The sequence below is a fragment of the Nerophis lumbriciformis genome, linkage group LG27 (assembly GCF_033978685.3).
Source record: "Nerophis lumbriciformis linkage group LG27, RoL_Nlum_v2.1, whole genome shotgun sequence".
In the NCBI taxonomy this organism is placed as follows: domain Eukaryota; kingdom Metazoa; phylum Chordata; class Actinopteri; order Syngnathiformes; family Syngnathidae; genus Nerophis; species Nerophis lumbriciformis.
The window spans coordinates 11,924,869-11,945,108 of NC_084574.2; the positions used below are offsets into that span (position 1 = coordinate 11,924,869).

Here is a 20,240-nt window from a genome sequence, read left to right on the forward strand (position 1 = left end):
GTTTTATCAAATAAATGTCCCCAAAAAATGCGACTTATACTCCAGTGCGACTTATATATGTTTTTTTTCCTTCTTTATTATGCATTTTCGGCCGGTGCGACTAATACTCCGGAGCGACTTATACTCCGAAAAATACAGTACTTTGTTTCCTTGCACTGCTGGTTTAAAAATGTTCTTTCAGCGATTGTTGATTGCGTTTTAGAGTTTTTCCTGACATTTTCTTAATTTCTTTGCAGGCCCAACTGTTCCAACTTGTACAAACTGTATAAGTGGAGACTGTACCGACAACATTTTGCCTGCTGTGCTGAATGACGGCCTTCTCACATCTGGTTACTTTGACAGATTGTCCTCAAATAAGCCGGAAGGTAATATTTAGGCATATTTTGGCATATGTTGTTTTATTTGACTCATTCTGAGCCAGTGGTTCTTAACCTGGGTTCGATCGAACCAAAGGGTTCGGTGAGTCGGCCTCAGGGGTTCGGAGGTAAAGACACATCCGACTAATCGTGTAAATAAAAACTTCTCCCTATCAGCGTATCATGGATACCCCCAAACAATGTTCCCTCTAATTTTCCATCTGATTTGCAGGTTGTTTGTTTGATCGATTGAAACTTTTACTAGCAGATTGCAAAGGAAGAGAATACATTATATGAAACAGTACAGTTTACACAGTACAGTACATATTCGGTACAATTGACCACTAAAAGGTAACACCTGAATACGTTTTTCAACTTGTTTAAGTCGGGGTCTACGTTAATCAATTCATGGTAATGTGTGTAAGGTGTGTAATTTGTTGTGAGTTCATGCACTGTGTTGGTTTTGTTCTTTGAACAAGGTGATATTCATGCACGGTTAATTTTGTGCACCAGTAAAAAAACATAACTTTTTCTTGAATTTGAGGAAAAAAAAACATTTTATTTTTCACTAAAGAAGGCTTCGGTGATTGCGCATATCAATCTGGTAGGGTTCGGTACCTCCAACAAGGTTAAGAACCACTGTTCTGAGCATAACGTGTATACGGTGCTAGGGGTGTAACGATAGATCTTAACAAGTTAGATTTTGGGGGGTTTAAAACACGTTGATACGGTATAGAGGCGTACCAAGTTTCCACACGGACCACATTAAATAAGGGACAATACATGTAACTGCCTAGCGATATGGTCAGGCATCTGCTCTGTAAATAAAGTGCAGCCCAGCCTTTCCAAATCTGAGATATTTTTAGTAGGGCTGTCAAAGTTAACGCGTTAACTATAAGTTCCTTTAATGGCGATAATTTTTTTTTTAACATGAATGCGTCCTGACCCTTGGTCCATTCCGTAGCGTGGGGAAATGTAATGGCGTCCAGTTACCGTAGAGCAGGCCTGGGCAATTATTTTGACTCGGGGGCCAAATTTAGAGAAAAAAAATGTGTCTGGGGGCTGGTATATCTATTTTTTTGGGAAAACTAATACAAAACCTCACAATAAAGTCTGATTGAATGCTTAAAAAGTATATCACAGACCGCCTTAAAAACGGAATGGAATTTTAAATTGTTCTATGAACGATAAAACCCTGAATATTGAGAACATATGAACGTCACAGCCCCTCTCAATCGACATATTTTACAATCAAGCCACACCCACACTGCTTGGTGCCTCGTATGACCTGCTGTGACGTAGATTACCATAGTAACTAGTAGGGTTGTACGGTATACGGGTATTAGTATAGTACCGCGATACTAATGAATCATATTCGGTACCATACCGCATCTGAAATGTACCGGTCCGTCACACCTTAAGATTTTTTGTTAAAATAAAGCCAGTAGTGCAATTTTTTCTGGTCCCCTTTATTTAGTACCGAAAAGTGTCTAAATAATATTGGTATGAGGACAACCATAGTCACTAAAATATCATGCAAAAGCACAGATTCCAATCATTGAAATACTTTGTATACCGTATTTTCCGCACTATAAGGCGCACCTAAAAACCACAATTTTTCTCAAAAGCTGACAGTGCGCCTTATACCCCGGTGCGCTTTATTACGATTCATTTTCATAAAGTTTCGGTCTCGCAACTTCGGTAAACAGCCGCCATCTTTTTTCCCGGTAGAACAGGAAGCGCTTCTTCTTCTACGCAAGCAACCGCCAAGGAAAGCACCCGCCCCCATAGAACAGGAAGCGCTTCACCCGCCCCCGGAAGAAGAAGAAAAAACGCGCGGCTATCACCGTACGTTTCATTTCCTGTTTACATCTGTAAAGACCACAAAATGGCTCCTACTAAGCGATCCGGTTCATAAAAAGACGCAATCTCTCCATCCGCACACGGATTACTACCGTATTTCACAGCTGATATTCCTGTGAACCGCACTGTGGAACGGGAGCACGTACGGTGAATATTCGCACCACAGGGAATGAGAAGTCATCCTTCACTGTGGTTCTAGCTTGCCATGCTAACTTCCACCCATGATGATATTCAAAAGGAAGACCTTGCCAAAAGAGACCTTTCCAGCCGGCGTCATCATAAAAGCTAACTCGAAGGGATGGATGGATGAAGAAAAGATGAGCGAGTGGTTAAGGGAAGTTTACGCGAAGAGGCCGGGTGGCTTTTTTCACACAGCTCCGAAGGCGAACACACCTTCACTAAGACGGGCAGATAGCGCCGGTCGACATACGCCAACATCTGCCAGTGGATCGTAAATGCCTGGGCAGATAGTTTCGGTCACAACTGTGGTCCGAGCTTTCCGGAAGGCAGGATTCACAGAACTGCTGCACAACAACAGCGACACTGAATCCGATGACTTCGACGAGGCGGAGCCGGCCATTTTTGGATCCCACGCTTGCGCAACTTTTCAATTCGGACACCGAAGACGAAGAATTCGAAGGATTTACGAATGAAGAATAACTTCAGAAGGTGAGCGCTATGTTTATTTTGTGTGTTGTGACATTAACGTTCGAGCAACATTATGTTGCTATTTATTGCTCTACACCATTTTGAATTTTACTATGTTTGTGATTGCACATTTGCGTACATTTTGGGACAGAGTTGTTAGAACGCTGGTTTTCAATATATTATTAAAGTTTGACTGAACTATCTGACTGTTTTTTTGACATTCACTTTAGCGCAGCATTTTTTTGACATTCACTTTAGCGCAGCGTAGGCGCGGCTTATAGTCCAGGGCGGCTTATTGGTGGACAAAATTATGAAATATGCAATTCATAGAAGGTGCGGCTAATAATCCGGTGCGCCTTATAGTGCGGAAAATACGGTAGTTCAAGACTTACGGTCATTAAAAAACATCACTGCACATCATAATGGCAGCTACTCTTTCCATGTAAAAAAAAAAATTTTTAATTATTTGGGAATGCCCGGCTGGCCAGATTGAAAAGCTTAACGGGCCGCATGTGGCTCTCGGGCCTTAATTTGCCCAGGTCTGCCGTAGAACCACAAGCTCGAAAACAGCGAGCAGAAATGCACAAAGAAAGGGTGACATTATGGTAATCTCAGATCCAAAGCCGTGGCAAATTGTTCTCCTGACTAGAAATTACTATTTTATTTTCAATCGCCATGAGACTACATCCGTGGAGCGAATGCCTGCTGGCTGGCTTTGCCTTTTGTAGCGAGGAGGAGCTTCACGTCCTTAAAAAATAACATCAAATGTAGACAGTTACACTAACTGCTTTAGTAAACTAGAAAAAAAAGCCTTCTGACGGATTGAAATAAAGTGTATATTTTATTATACCCTGTTCTGATTGATAGTCGCAATTAAAGAATGTTTAACGGGTTCAATATTAATTTTTTTTAATAAATAGAGAAGGTTAAAACATTGTCATGAAGCAATATGAAGACCATTAGCGTGTACAACAGGTAATGTACACAATATCAGAGGCATTTATTCGAATAGAAATATCATATTTAACAGTATCAAACATATTTGATAATCAAAGCATGATCGTAACAATCCACATTTTGTGTTTATGCGTACAACTGGTATTTAAACATGGTGTAGCTCCTCTGAATGAGAGTGCTCCAAGAGCAGAAATACAAACTCTGCATTCATACAAAATCTGGCAAGACATCAACACACTACAAGTAATGTTGTATTCTCTTTAAAAGCATGTTTATATCTGTTTTGTGTTAAGATGTTTAAAACAAAGCATAATCTAAAAAAAATATTTCATTGAAGCAAACTAATTGTCCAGTGCAAAAAGTCAGTGTTCAAAAACAAGAAAAAAAAAATACAAAAATGAGGGGTATTTTACTTGAACTAAGCAAAATAATCTGCCAATAGAACAAAAAAATTCGGCTTGTCAAGACTTTCAAAAACAAGTAAAATTAGCTAACCTCAATTAACCTAAAAATACCTTAAAATAAGTATATTCTCACTAATAACAAGTGCACTTTTCTTGGTAGAAAAAAAGAGACCTTTTTGCTCAATATGTTGAAAAATATTCTTAAATTAAGTAAATGCTAGTGCCATTATCTTGACATAATGTTATGCGCTAAATAAGAAATGATTACTTTAAAAAAGTAGTTTTATACTTGTGATCGAGTGTTGATGACACAGCTTTGCAACAGTTGATATTCTAGATTCAAGCATGTTTCACTCAATATAGCTCATAAACTCTCAGCAACAAGCTGTAATATCTTACTGAGATCATTTAGGACCAAAACCCTTAAAACAAGTAAAACACTAACATAAAATCTGCTTAGTGAGAATAATGATCTTATCAGACAGAAAATAAGCAAATATCACCCTTATTTGAAATATTTAACTTACTTAGATTTCAGTTTTTGCAGTGTGGTAATAAAAACTTAAAAAATATCTGTCTACAGCAGGGGTCGGCAACCCAAAATGTTGAAAGAGCCATATTGCACCAAAAATACAAAAACAAAAATGTCTGGAGCCGCAAAAAATTAAAAGCCATATTACATAGATAGTGTGTCATGAGATATAAATTGAATTAAGAGGACTTAAAGGAAACTAAATTAGCTCAAATATAGCTACAAATGAGGCATAATGATGCAATATGTACATATAGCTAGCCTAAATAGCATGTTAGCATCGATTAGCTTGCAGTCATGCAGTGACCAAATATGTCTGATTAGCACTCCACACAAGTCAATAACATCAACAAAACTCACCTTTGTGCATTCACGCACAACGTTAAAAGTTTGGTGGACAAAACGAGACAGAAAAAGGAGAGGCTTAAAACACGTCCTAGAAAGTCGGAGAAAGTTATACATGTAAACAAGCTACGGTGAGTTCAAAGACCGCCAAAATTAGTAGGACAAAACGGCGCTCGCCAAATACTCGAATCAGTGAAGCATGTTTAATAGAAACCGTGTGATTTATAACAATTAGGAAGGTTTGTGTCATGTTTGTCCTCATACAGAAACCATATTAAAACAAAAAATATATATTTTTCATACATTTCTGAAAAGGGTTCCAGAGAGCCACTAGGATGGTCTACAGCAGGGGTGCTCACACTTTTTCTGCAGGCGAGCTACTTTTCAATTGATCAAGTCGTAGGGATCTACCTCATTCATATATATAATTTATTTACTTATTTATGAAATATATGTTTTTGTTAATAAGTTAAAGGTGTTTAAAGATAATGCAAGCATGTTTAACACATATAGTTAATATTGTTAATAAATTAAAGGTGTTTAATGATAATGCAATCATGTTTAACACATATAGTTAATATTGTTAATAAATTAAAGGTGTTTAATGATAATGCAATCATGTTTAACACATATAGTTAATATTTTTAATAAATTAAAGGTGTTTAATGATAATACAAGACTGTTTAATACATATAGTTAATATTGTTAATAAATTCAAGGTGTTTAATGATAATACAAGTATGTTTAATACATATAGTTAATATTGTTAACAAGTTAAAGGTGTTTAAAGATGATGCAAGCATGTTTAATACATATAGTTAATATTGTTAACAAGTTAAAGGTGTTTAATGATAATACAAGCATGTTTAATACATATAGTTAATATTATTAATAAGTTAAAGGTGTTTAAAGATAATGCAAGCATGTTTAACACATATAGTTAATATTGTTAACAAGTTAAGGTGTTTAAAGATCATGCAAGCATGTTTAACACATATAGATTCCTTTCTTTCATGAAGACAAGAATATAAGTTGGTGTATTACCTGATTGTGATGACTTGCATTGATTGGAATCAGACAGTGGTGCTAAAAACGTCCGCATTTTCGAATGGAGGAGAAAAAAGTCCTCCTTTCTGTCCAATACCACATGAAAGTGGTTGGTTTTTGGCATCTTATTTGTCCAGCTTCCGTACTCCTTTGTATACACTTTACAAGAAATACATTGTCGGCAAACTCCGTAGCTTGCTAGCTTGTGCATGCCAGCTTTCTGAGACTCGTTTTGTTAGCGCAACTGTGCAACTGTGCAGTCGGTCTTTGGAGTTTTGACGACAGGTACGGCGCCAGAGTCTGTTGAAATAAAGTGTTTCTCGCCTTCCAGTCGGTAATTTTAATGAGCTGGCAGCAGCCAGCGTCATCTCAGAAGACCCTCAGGTGCCGTGAATGTCAATCAAGTGACGAAACTGACGTCACAGTGAATATTTATGATCGCTCATTTTTAGGACTATTTTTTTAATGCCTGGCTGGTGATCGACTGACACACCCTCCGAGATCGACCGGTAGCTCGCGATCAACGTAATGAGCACTTCTGGTCTACAGTATATTTATTAATGACCAAAATTATATTTATCTGCGATTAATTTTTTACCTAACTTTGGACAACTGCGATTAATCGCCATAAATATTTTAATTGTTTGACAGCCCTAATTTCCAGGCAATATAAACCAGGCATATTTGAGGGAATACAACTGTGTACTCTTTGGAACTTAGCATCAACAAGAATGAAGATCCCTTATTTTGTCTTTGAACTTCAAGGTAAATGCAGCCATGGAGGTCCTCTAGACTTGACAAGCACACAGGAACCCGTGGGGGGCATCAACAAGAACACCTTTGACTCCGACCATGGCTTTCTTCACCAAGAAGCAGCTGATTTGGCTCTGAGAGCTAGTTTGGATCTCCTGGAGAACATCAGAATAGGTGTAGGAGACCAGGACTTTCTACGGTGAGAGACCTTAAAAGCTGTTCAAATGGCCACCATAGGGTTGTCCCTATACCAAAAAATGGCATTATTGGCTCTATTTTAACAAAAAAATTCACGGTACATTAAACATATGTTTCTTATTGCAATCGAAGAACAATTTTTTCCAAAAAATAAAATAGTGAACATACTACAAAACTTGTCATTTAGTAGTAAGTAAGCAAACAAAGGCTCCTAATTAGTCTGCTGACGTATGCAGTAACATATTGTGTCATTTATCTACCTATTATTTTGTCAAAATTATGAGGGACAAGCGGTAGAAAATGGATTATTAATGCACTTGTTCATCTACTGTTAATAACTGGTTATTTTCCGCAGGGGCGCCGCTCGGGATTTTGGGCCCCATGAAAAGAATCTTTACAGGGCCCCCAACACTGTGTCATTATTTTTTCTGTATTATAATTTCATCATTAGGGGCCTCTCTGGGCCCCCCTCCATCAAGGGCCCCTAGAATCCGTCTCCTTTACCCCCCCTTTTCGGCGCCCCTGATTTTTTCTATCGACACTTTTGTTAAAAAGTAAAAAAAAAAACGTAATCATCTGTTTGGATGCTTTACATTAGTTTTGGACGATACCACAAATTTGGGTATCAATCCGATACCAAGTCGTTACAGGATCATACAATGGTCATAATGTAAGTCCTCGTGAGTTAATAATATAAATGTTTTAAAAAAGGAACAAAAAAATATTTTGTGATGATAAAAATATAGATGCAATCATAGTAGTATCGACTAGATAAGCTCTTGTACTTGGTATCATTACAGTGGATGTGTGGTGTAGATCCACTCATTGCATTTGTTTACATTGAGGAGCGCTAAGCTTGTTGGCAGTGAGCTTTTGTATCCTCCTGAGGTGTGTAGTGAAGCATGTTTAGCTATTCCTCGTCCTGCAGTGATAATGGTACTTGTAAGAAACGTACTTTATTTGTCGCCATGGAGGCGAGGATTAGTGATTTAGAAGTATTTGATGGATGTTAGCCGTAGCTAGCTAGCCATGTCTTAAAGCACCTCTTCCTGAGGGCGTTTCAGTGTTATAACTTCACCTTTATTGTAAGTTTTTATGCCAAAATGCATCCGTTATCCGTTTTCTGTCTACACACTGTGTCTGCCTGTAAGTACTCTGTGTGTGTGCGCTGCCGAACATGCTCCTCTGCTCGTAAAACCAGCAATGTCACGACGTGACAACCGAGCGCCGTCATACCCGTTAAAAAAATAAATAAATGTTAAGCGCTATTTTTTTTAGAGGCAGTATAGTACCGTTTACGAATATTAAGTTCCACTGTTTAGTATCGGTATACCGTACAACCTTAGGCCTCCGATTGACATAAGATAATAGACCATGAAGGCATAATAAATATGGGTTGTCTCTCTTGCATTCCTGCAGGTTGGTAGGCGTTTTTTCCGCCCCTGTGCTATGTTTTGTCATCGACACAACAGGCAGTATGGGTCCGGAAATTGATGAAGTAAGGAGAGTTTCCGCTGAAATCATCACAAGTCGGTTGGGAACTGGTCTGGAACCTCCATTCTACATATTGGTTCCTTTCAATGATCCAGGTACACTATTTTGGCTTGAATAGCAAATTCTTATTTTCGTCACACTGATTTGGTCCAGATATATACCAATGACGGTGGGAAATGTAGTCTTCCTCTCCTTACATTAAATAACCACAATATACACACTATAACAGGGTTGTCACATTACCAGAATTTCATTAGTCGATGCTGATTACATAGAATTTCCACAATTTCTTGATACCAAATTCGATACCATGGTAGAAGTTAAAAAAACGAAACCTATGTACTTTTAAAAATGTGTTCCCGCATGTATTTAAGATCACTGTGCTTCAAAATATTTCTGCTCATAATTTAAATTGCAGTACCAGCGTCCAGGAAAGTCCAGTTAATAGGATCTAGTTAACCAATAATCAACCCAATGGGCTACAATGACAAACCTTGGAGGGGACCGCAGATGTTATATATATATATATATATATATATATAAATTTATGTATATATATATATATATATATATATATATATATATATATATATATATATATATATATATATATATATATATATATATATATATATATATATATATATATAACATCTGCGGTCCCCTCCAAGGTTTGTCATTGTAGCCCATTGGGTTGATTATATATATATATATATATATATATAGTATAGATCAGTGATTTTCAACCTTTTTTGAGCCAAGGCACATTTTTTGTGTTGAAAAAATCCTGAGGCACACCACCAGCAGAAATCATTAAACAACGAAACTCAGTTGACAGAAAAAAGTCGTTGTCGCAATTGTTGGATATGAATTTAAGCCATAACCAAGCATGCATCACTATAGCTCTTGTCTCAAAGTAGGTGTACTGTCACCACCTGTCACATCACCCCCTGACTTATTTGGATTTTTTTTGCTGTTTTCATGTGTGTAGTGTTTTATTTCTTGTCTTGCGCTCCAATTTTGGTGGCTTTTTCTCTTTTTTTGGTATTTTCCTGTAGCAGTTTCATGTCTTCCTATGAGCGATATTTCCCGCATCTATTTTGTTTTGCAATCAAGGATATTTCAGTTGTTTTAATCCTTCTTTGCGGGGACATTGTTGATTGTCATGTCATGTTCGGATGTACATTGCGGACGCCATCATTGCTCCACAGTAAGTCTTTGCTGTCGTCCAGCATTCTGTTTTTGTTTACTTTGTAGCCAGTTCAGTTTTAGTCTCGTTCTGCATAGCCTTCCCTAAGTTTCAATGCCCTTTTTTTTTAGCAGCATTCACCTTTTGTTTATTTTTGGTTTAAGCATTGAAACCTTTTTACCTGCACACTGCCTCCCGCTGTTTCCGACATCTACAAAGCAATTAGCTACCTGCTGCCACCTACTGATATGAACGAGTATTACAGGGTTACTCTGCCAAGCTCTAGACAGCACCGACACTCAACAACAACACATCATTTGCAAACTATAATTATTGGTTTGCAAAAAAATTTTTTTTACCCCAAATAGGTGACATTAGATAATCTCCCATGGCACACCAGACTGTATCTCACGGCACACTAGTGTGCCGCGGCACAGTGGTTGAAAATCACTGGTATAGATAGATAGATAATAGGTAACAGATTACTAGTAACAGCAAATAAATCAAATTATTGTATTTTTATTTATTTATCTATTACAGCTGTGCAGAATTGTGGAGAACAGTCTACTTTCTTACTTTGGCTTTTAAATTCCCTAAGGAACATAGGCCATTGATGAAACTGATGTAATAAATCCTACATTGGAATTTCCATAAAAAAACAGCAAACCAAAAACTAGATGGGGGGTGTTTTTGTTCATCCTACAATGATTTACAGTTTAATACAAAATTATATAAGAAGTTTAGAAATAAATTGTCATGATCGGTCATGACAAGTTAGACCTGGGTTTTTTGGTAATTAGTTCCTGCTGTTATTTTTCATTGGACTTCCTCTTTGTTCACGGTTAACAGTGGACCTATTTTTCTTCCACGCTGGTGCCCCCTTATTTTTGTATTATTGAAATATTTTTACCTGCATACTGCCCCTAATCTCTGCATCCTGTGGTCACGCCAACAGCGCCAAGCTCACAGAAATGATCATTCCAATTGGTGTCTAATGCATAACAATATAGTGCAGTGTAGTATTTTATGTAACACAACTTACACGAGGTATTGAGGTATAACATGTTTTAAACTTGTTCATCATTACTTGGAACTTAGTGTGTTTCTTTTTGCAGAAATTGGACCTGTGCTACAGTCGTCCGATTCAGCCCCTTTTATACAACGTATCAATGCGCTGACTGCCAATGGAGGAGGTACTACGCCGGAGTTAAGCTTGTCTGGATTGCAGGTGTGTGCAGCACAATCAACCTTCTCATAATTTCACTATTTTATTTTTCCAAAAGTGGACACTACAATGAATAATAAATACAATTAAAAAGTATTTTTATATTAATTTTTTTATTTGTTTTTTAAACATATTTAGAAACTCAATTAAACCATTTATAAAACAACCAACCGAAAGCAAAAGTACAGGAGGCAATTATTTTAAATTTCTTATTAATAATGTCCAATGCAGAGGGTACCTTTCACAATTGAATCTATACGGTACCAGTTCCCAATACCTGGGAATCAATACCGTTTTTTCAATACCTCTGTGTGTGTGCATTATTACACATGTTAATTTGTAAAAATCTAAAATAAACACAAATTTTGTTATCCAACACGTGAAAGTGAGCTGATAACGGTAACTGTGCTGTCCGTGTCTTTCACTTTTGAGTCTCATTTGCAAGTATTCTACAGTAGACTTTGCATGGAATTGCAATTCCAAGAAGTTAAATGGTGTTTTTTAACCATAGGGCCCATTTTGGTGCCATGAGCGCCCTAGAAGTCCGCCAAAAACATCTGTTTGACAGCTGTGGCCTGTATGGGAACCAGCGTTACTCGGTTGTCCTACACGTAATACACTTTCCACTGCTTGTGACAATATTAACAATATCACACAAACAGAAAAAGTAATCACGTAAGTAAGCCTGATAGAAAATACTCGACTCCACTTTTCAAAATGTGCTAGCACGATGCTAATTAACTCATGTTTGCACGAGACATTCTACAGATTAGCATGAGCGATTTTACATGGCAATTTCAACACCTCCAAATGTGGTAATGGAAAATACAACTAAGATGCGTTTTACAATCAAACAGCTGGTATTTATTAATACCGTATTTTTCGGAGTATAAGCCGCACCGGAGTATAAGTCGCACCTGCCGAAAATGCATAATAAGGAAGGAAAAAAACATATATAAGTCGCACTGGAGTATAAGTCGCATTTTTGGGGGAAATTTATTTGATAAAACCCAACACCAAGAATAGACATTTGAAAGGCAATTTAAAATAAATAAAGAATAGTGAACAACAGGCTGAATAAGTGTACGTTATATGAGGCATAAATAGCCAACTGAGAACGTGCCTGGTATGTTAACGTAACATATTATGGTAAGAGTCATTCAAATAACTATAACATATAGAACATGCTATACGTTTACCAAACAATCTGTCACTCCTAATCGCTAAATCCCATGAAATCTTATACGTCTAGTCTCTTACGTGAATGAGCTAAATAATATTATTTGATATTTTACGGTTATGTGTTAATCATTTCACACATAAGTCGCTCCTGAGTATAAGTCGCACCCCCGGCCAAACTATGAAAAAAACTGCGACTTATAGTCCGAAAAATACGGTAAGTACAATACTTACAGTAGAAACACTTTGTAGGACGCAACAATAGACTCGATTCAGCTTAATGGCAAAGACTACTCCCTGGCTAGGCAACACACAATAGCCTGTTCACTACTGCCATCTAACGTCTTGGAATAATAAAATAATAATTAGAAATAAGACAGCACAATCATCATTATCAGCTCACTGTTAATGTTAAATAACACAATGAAATATTATTAACATGTTTAGTTTCTTGCCTTTTAAACATTGGCATGTCTTGTTTTGTGGCTCGCAGCTTGCCCTAACTGCGGCTCCGCCCTTTTCTGAGATCTTTCTCTTCACTGATGCTCCAGCAAGAGACACTGAATTGAGACCCACCATCCTTGCCCTTATAGCCAACACAAGGTCAAGGGTGAGTTGATTTTTTTTGTACTCTTCTCGCTTCTTGTTCTTGCTTCTTTAGTAAGATGTATCCCAGCTCCCCCAGCAAAGTTTGAAGGATTTTCGGATTTCGGACTAAGAAGTGTTGGAATGAACATGCGTGTGGGCCCAATTGTCTTGGGTGTGATGATGTCATGTTTTTTCATAGACTGAGGCCGATCTGCAAAAGTTCGACTCCAGGTGTCGTTGAGAAGGGAGGGAGGTCAAAAGCGTCCATCATTGATGTGTTTTCGGGGGTGTTTTTCAGAACAGCCTGGTCCTGTTTTCACAGCGTCAAGGCCATTCGAGGGAGTCAAATCGTAGATTAGGATGTTTGTTTTCCGCGAGCAGACAAAACAATGACTTGTCTGTTCTATTCGTCCATGCTGGGTGCTCTCAAATTCAATTCAATTTTCCTTTTCAGCAAGCTTCTCCATGATGTGATCCATCTCGCGATTCAGTTCAGAAATTGCCACAGTCTGTGTTCCCACAGCCCTGCCCAAACCATCCATTGCGACGCACAGCCTTTGGGATCCTTCGTTTTACGAATTTGACCATACACCAGAGCAATGCCCAGCCCAATCAGCAGGTGCCCCGCGATCACGGTTCCAAATAGGTAGATGTCTTCCATGTCCTTGATGGAAAGAACTGAGAGGCACATGATTCTCCATTTATCGCAGGAATCTCTCACGTACCCCGCAGCAATGGTTCCGTCAGGGCAGCCAGGCTCCCCCGAACCTCTTTTCCTCGTCGAAAAGATTTTGTCAATTGCGTTGAGAGTCCAGGTGATTATTTCCATGTCTGATGTTTAGATTTGAGGACAGCGCAAAGAAAGAGGCTTCAAAAAAGTTCAGACAAGACAAAAACAAAGAGAGCAAGCTGGGAGTAGAGGGAGCGGAAAAAAATGCGACCGCCCTCACCAGAGGCAAAACAGAAAAAAAAAAAAAATGAAATGAATGTGTGCCTAATGTTATGACCGGGTGAATCTATATAATGTTACCGAAATTAATTTTCGACAGTGTTTCGAAAAAATAGCATTGAGATTGGTTTTCAAGCTACACAGTGTACATTTTCAAAAATATAAATTAGGATATATTTGGAGAGGGTGCTGCGCGTTTTATTTTCAATAACAATTTTAGTACACTTCGTCAAATGGATTAGATGGGGACAATTTTGGTCAAGTGTTTCTAACAGGACTCTGATGCGGTGGTGGCTTCCGGTGAAAGCTGGGTGGTGCATAATGACGTGATGACAAAACAGTCAATGACGGCCATGATGACGTTTTAGAAAGTCAATGAAAAGCAACACATTTTTAGGGACCGTGGACAAAGTTCTGTCATATTTTTTGTCGCGGGAAACACCGTGTGTGCATGTTTGCTACACCTGTGGTGAGACTGGCATTGCAAATAATGCGTGTGTGTGTGTGTAATTTGTGTTGCGTCAGACCAGTGGTTCCTCCCAGGGAATCTAAGTTACTGGTCAATCCCAAGTTTTTTTGATGACATATATGCTGAGTAAGAAGTACCATTAAGACAGAATTGGAATATTATCAAGTTTTACTAAAGCTTTAGGAGGTCAACTTAACCAATACATTCATATCAGTTACTCTAGTTAATCTGACATTCAAACGGAAAAGCCCACTCCTTGCACACAAAGAAAGCCCCCATCTCCCCCCTCGCAACACTGATAAGGAGAGAGGTGGGGGTTGTCTTCACATTCCAAGGGTGAAGACACTAACCAGGCATCTGAAATGTCGAAAGAAACTGGTAGAAAATACAAAGGAAAAGTACTAGATACTCTAAACATGGCTATGCAAAAAGAAAGAACTCTTAAACATATGTGCATCCTCCACATTTGGCAGCATCCTTTTTGGTGGTGGTTGCATGTAAATTTGCATTTGTCAAAATCACTTGTTTGCTCAGTCGGAATAAACACCTTCTTGACGCTCCCTAGAACATGCAGGCTACATCGACATTTGCAAAGTGGAGCAACATGTTTCACTGCAGGTTAATTGGTTGTGTTTTGGACTCATGTTTTTTTATTTTTTTTTATCTGTGTGTGTTGGTTTCTATCCTGTGCTCCTATTTTGTTTATTCACTTCCTTTTACCGTGCACAGGCCTCCACACCTGCTTCCTGATTGGTGACCGGGGCACACCTGCACTAGTCTCCCTGTCAGCGTCGGTTCATTTTCATTTGCACTTCCTTGTTACGTAATGTGCTGCTTTGCCGTTTGATCATTTACAAGAGAAGTTCCGTGTCGTGCGCAATCACGTTTGCACTCGCCTTCTTTTGTTTTTTGCATTCCTATTTGCTTGTCCCCCACTCCCTCGTGAGTGTTTTATTTTGTCAACTATTCCCGTTAATTCCCATGGAAAAGTTTCCAACTTTGATTATTCCCGGAATTTTGCAACCCTACTCGTTACTAGTAAAAGTAAAGGTAACGCCGTCATCATTTCACGCCGTTGTTCAGAAATCTGCATTTCCTTCACACTGTATTTGCAGCATGCATATCAAATGGTGTTGGAGGTTTTTCAATTGTTTATAGAGGGCTTTAAAGGCGTAATAGATTGTATCTTACCTGCATGTTTAGCTGCCTTTTACCAGTAGGTATACACTATTTAGGACAAACAGAATGGTAAGACGTATGTTCTTGTCTCACATGAGGATTGCGGGTGAAGGGTAAAATCCCGAAAAAGGGAAGCTCCCCTTTAAAAAAGTTAAAATAATATCTTGAACCCTTTACGTACAGCATTCTATAGAATCGTGATGAAACAGTGTCTACTTAGGTTTTAATTGAGTTTTCTCATTTTTAGGTGACGTTCATGCTAACGGACGTCCTTGATGGAAGGAGAAAAAGAGACCTTCAAGGTGTGGCACCCAGGGTTGTGACTCAAACGCAGGCTGAGTTGTACCGGGAAATTGCCTCGGCCTCTGGAGGTCTGACCATCGAAGTCCCTAACTCAAATCTCTCAATGGTTACGATTTTTATCGAGGATTCCATAGCCATCGCCGTGGTAAGATAAGGAGGGAGGGGAAAAGACGTGAATAAAGTTTGGGACGTGGATTAATTCATGCCAGTGTCTTTCAGGTGACTGTTTTTCAAGAAGTGAAGAATCCTGGAGCGGCCTGTAATTTCTCATTTTTAATCGACGACACACTAAGAAACATAACTATCCTCCTCACAGGAACGCCATCTCTCACCTTTACCCTCCGCAGCCCCAGCGGTAAATGTCCTTTTACTCAGCATCAGCCATGAAGGCACCGACTGTTTGTGCCGATCCGACCTTCCTCTCGTTCCCTCCCAGGTGCAACTCAGACCTCCAGCGAGGTCAGTGAACCTCTGGCATCTTTCAGCTTGGCAAGTAACCTCAGACGACTGAGGCTCAACAGCGACAGTGAGACCGGACTGTGGGAAATCAGTGTGAACTCCACCGATCCCTACTCTGTAAAAGTCATAGGTCAGTGGTAGAACCCAAAAGTGGCGTTTACGTTTTCTTAAAGGTTAATATTTGTTTTCCCGATGCTGGCATCAGGTCAAAGTTCATTGGACTTCATCTACAACCTCGTGGAAGTCCAGGATGGAGCCTCCACGGACTTCTTTCGGCAAGAAGGCCGACCGATTTCAGGTCAAACATTTCTTTCAGTTCAGCAGTCATCCAATCCTTGTTAACAGCCGTATGTGAAAATGACATTTTGCAAACTTTCAGGCGGTAACGCCAGCCTCTTGGTCACACTGACAAGAAGTGACGGTGTAAGTGTCACACAGGTCGCACTGTTAGACACCTTGAACGGAACAGAGGTCAACGGGACATTGCAGGCAAGTTGTTGAATATTCTTTTCATTCGCTTTGCTCAGGACAACTCTTCTTTATACATACGGGGACAGCGATCCGTGGAGGCCCTCGGCTTTGCAAATGAATGTCAATTAATGAATGACATGGTGCTTCATACACTATATTGCCAAAGGTATTTGGCCACCCATCCAAATGATCAGAATCAGGTGTCCTAATCACTTGGCCCGGACACAAGTGTGTAAAATCAAGCACTTAGGCATGAAGACTGTTTCTACAAAGATTTGTGAAAGAATGGGCCGCTCTCAGGCAACGTTCCCTCAAAGGTGCACGCCTGTGCAATTGCGCACTGCTCAAGCGTCCTCTGCGCACGGCAAATCTATGCCACGCACAAAATCAAATAAAAAAAATAAGCGCATAACAATTTTCGACACGACACGGACACGACAGAGAAAACAGTTTTCGTCATCATTGTTCAAATATTGCAACGTCTGTCGAGACGCTTTGAGGACATGAATTCCATCGATCACTTTACTGAGCAAAACTATTTATTGTCGGCCATGAACACATCACCAAAACATTAGTAAAAAAAATTATATCTAGCAAAAGTGGTCATTTTCTGCAGTACAAACCAGACCAAAAGCAACTTTGTTATATCAACAGCAGCCGCTCGCTCTTTCTCACTTGCGCCAACACATGCACATACGGCACTTAGCCAGTGATGCGTTTACAACCACACAAAAAGTGGGACAACTCCAACACCACACATAAAGTGTAATTCCAGGTCGTTACACTATGATTTACCAATCAAATGTGTGCTTATTCTAGTGTCATTTATTAGGAATCTTAATTTATACATATTAATCATGAAATGCTGTTAGTATATTAAATAAATACTAATAAAAAAATATATTTTTTTACAAACAGGAAGTTGCAGGAATGTACACATGATCCCCTGCTTACATCTCATTGTGCAACATGTGAATGTTTTAATAAGAACTAAATGCAATGTCTGAAAGGGGTACAAACTATTTCCAAAGCAGGACCTCCACCCAGACAAACAATACAAGTACACAGTTCATGAAAAAAAAACTATATTTTTTGTTATTGTCATTGGGCCTAAACACTTAAAATAACCTCATGGAAATGACTGCTGTCATTTAATTATAATAATAATAAGAGAATGTTGTATGTCTATCTGTCTTGGCCCTGCGATGAGGTGGGGACTTGTCCAGGGTGTACCCTGCCTTCCGCCCGAATGCAGCTGAGATAGGCTCCAGCACCCCCCGCGACCCCGAAAGGGACAAGCGGTAGAAAATGGATGGATGGATGGATGGAGATTAAACTTGTTATTTAGTCAGGTTTGGGACAGGTGTGCTGCTGGTGTAGCCACAGTGTGCACGTCTGATGTTGCTCACATGGGCTCCACTGAATGCTCAGGGAGTTTTTGCGTTTGCTCACACACCTGAAACATTAGAGGGAACATTGCTCTCAGGAGCTCAGTCATAGAATGTCACCTGTGCAACAAATCCAGTCGTGAAATTTCTGATGGACGAGTCCGGGTTTGGAGGTTGCCAGGCGAACGGTACATTTCGGACTGCATTGTGCCGAGTGTGAAATTTGGTGGAGGAGGAATTAGGGTGTGGGGTTGTTTTTCCCAGGAGTTGGGCTTGGCTACCAGGATACCAAAACATTTTGGACAATTCCATGCTCCCAACCTTGGGGGAACAGTTTGGAGCGGGGCCCCTTCCTCTTCCAGCATGACTGTGCACCAGTGCACAAAGCAAGGTCCATAAAGACATGGATGACAGAGTCTGGTATGAATGAACTTGACTGGGCCGCACAGGGTCCTGACCTGAACCCGATAGAACACCTTTGGGATGAATTAGAATGAAGAAAGAGGTTCCGCAGCCTCCGAAGCAGAACCTCCAGGTTCTGTACAACTTCTTCCCTCAGGCCGTAAGACTCTTGAACGCATCATAATTATCCCCTCAACTACCCCCAAAATGGATTAAAAAAGACAATATAACATACATCCATAAACGTGGATGCATATGAAAAAGTGCAATATATTTATATGTACAGTAACCTATTTATTTATTTATATATGCACTGTAAAGTTCAAATTGGAATGACAATAAAAAGTAAGTCTAAGTCTAAGTCCAAGTCTAATTAGGACGGAGACTGAGAGCCAGGCCATTGGTGTGTGACCTCACCAATGCGCTTTTGGAAGAATGGTGGAAAATTCCTATAAACACACTCCGCAACCTTGTGGACAGCCTTCCCAGAAGACTTGAAGCTGTAATAGCTGCAAAAGGTGGACCGACATCATGTTGAACCCTATGGGTTAGGAATGGGATGGCACTTCAAGTTCATATGTGAGTCAAGGCAATTGGCCAAATACTTTTGGCAATATAGTGTATGAACATCTGTCCTTGATATGATGGAAAAGGTTCCCCCAACAATGTCACTGACTAATATAAAAACCAAAACAGCATCAGTGCATTGAACAGCTCTTTGGATCGTGGATCGATTGTTACCGGGCCGCACAAGAAATCAAAAATGAGGACCACTGCCCTAGGGCACTTGTTTTTGTGTCAGGCAGACATCTTCTTTGACTAAACCTTGTATTTTACCCCACAGCCAGTAACAGATTCAACCTACGTGGTGACGTTCAGTAACGTTACAGGAGGTACTTATGTGGTTCTACTGAGAGGAGAAGCAAGCAACTCAACGTCAAGGATGACGGCAGGCAGCTTCCAGAGACAGGGCTCCACTCAGATCACAACTTCCAACATTGTTGTCAATGTAAGACACTGTTTTATATATACAGGGCATCCGGAAAGTATTCACAGCGCTGTACTTTTTCCACACTTCATGGTAAAGCCATTCATCTTAGTCAAGTCAGGGAGGTGACCAAGAACCTGATGGTCACTGTATCAGAGCTACAGCATTCCTCTGTGGAGAGAAAATAATCTTCCAGAAGGACCAATCAGACCTGTATGGTATAGTTGCCAGACAGAAGCCATTTCTTAGTCAAAAAAAAAGTTTGCCAAAATGCACCTGAACGACTCTCAGACCACGAAAAACAAAATTCTCTGGTCTGATGAGACAAAGATTGAACTCTATGGGGTGAATGCCAGGTGTCATGTTTGGAGGAAACCAGGCACCGCCATACTTGCCAACCCTCCCGAATTTCAGTGCCCCTCCCGAAAATCTCTTGGGGCAACCATTCTCCCGAATTTCTCCCGATTTTCACCCGGACAACAATATTAAGGGCGTGCCGTGATGGCACTGCCTTTAGCGTCCTCTAAAACCCGTCGACGCATCCGCTTTTTCATCATTCAATCAGTGTCACATGTTGTATGCGGCTTCTGCATACACACGAAAGTGACTGCAAGACATACTTGATCAACAGCCATACAGGTCACACTGAGGATGGCCGTATAAACAACTTTAACACTGTTACAAATATGCGCCACACTGTGAACCCACACCAAACATGTCATGTCTGTGTAATCATGTTTTGTTTTAAGTCATGTTTTGTTTAGTTATTGGACTCTTTAGTTTCTGGCTTTTCACTCCCTTGTCTTGTTTCCATGATTACCCATTAGTTTTCACCTGTTCCACGTTTGGACTCA

The 20,240-nt window shown here is 39.6% G+C and overlaps 1 protein-coding gene across 1 annotated transcript in view; it reads left to right on the forward strand.

Moving 5' to 3' along the window:
- Window positions 1-20,240, forward strand: part of LOC133570298 (von Willebrand factor A domain-containing protein 7-like) — a 41,595-nt gene that overhangs the window by 12,143 nt on the left and 9,212 nt on the right. The window contains exons 5-15 of the mRNA XM_072916461.1: window positions 237-365; window positions 6,918-7,104; window positions 8,523-8,692; window positions 10,902-11,014; window positions 12,684-12,800; window positions 15,623-15,823; window positions 15,898-16,033; window positions 16,115-16,267; window positions 16,343-16,435; window positions 16,517-16,630; window positions 19,247-19,407. Coding sequence (XP_072772562.1) covers window positions 237-365; window positions 6,918-7,104; window positions 8,523-8,692; window positions 10,902-11,014; window positions 12,684-12,800; window positions 15,623-15,823; window positions 15,898-16,033; window positions 16,115-16,267; window positions 16,343-16,435; window positions 16,517-16,630; window positions 19,247-19,407 — 1,574 coding nt within the window. The remainder of the gene's footprint in view (window positions 1-236; window positions 366-6,917; window positions 7,105-8,522; window positions 8,693-10,901; window positions 11,015-12,683; window positions 12,801-15,622; window positions 15,824-15,897; window positions 16,034-16,114; window positions 16,268-16,342; window positions 16,436-16,516; window positions 16,631-19,246; window positions 19,408-20,240) is intronic.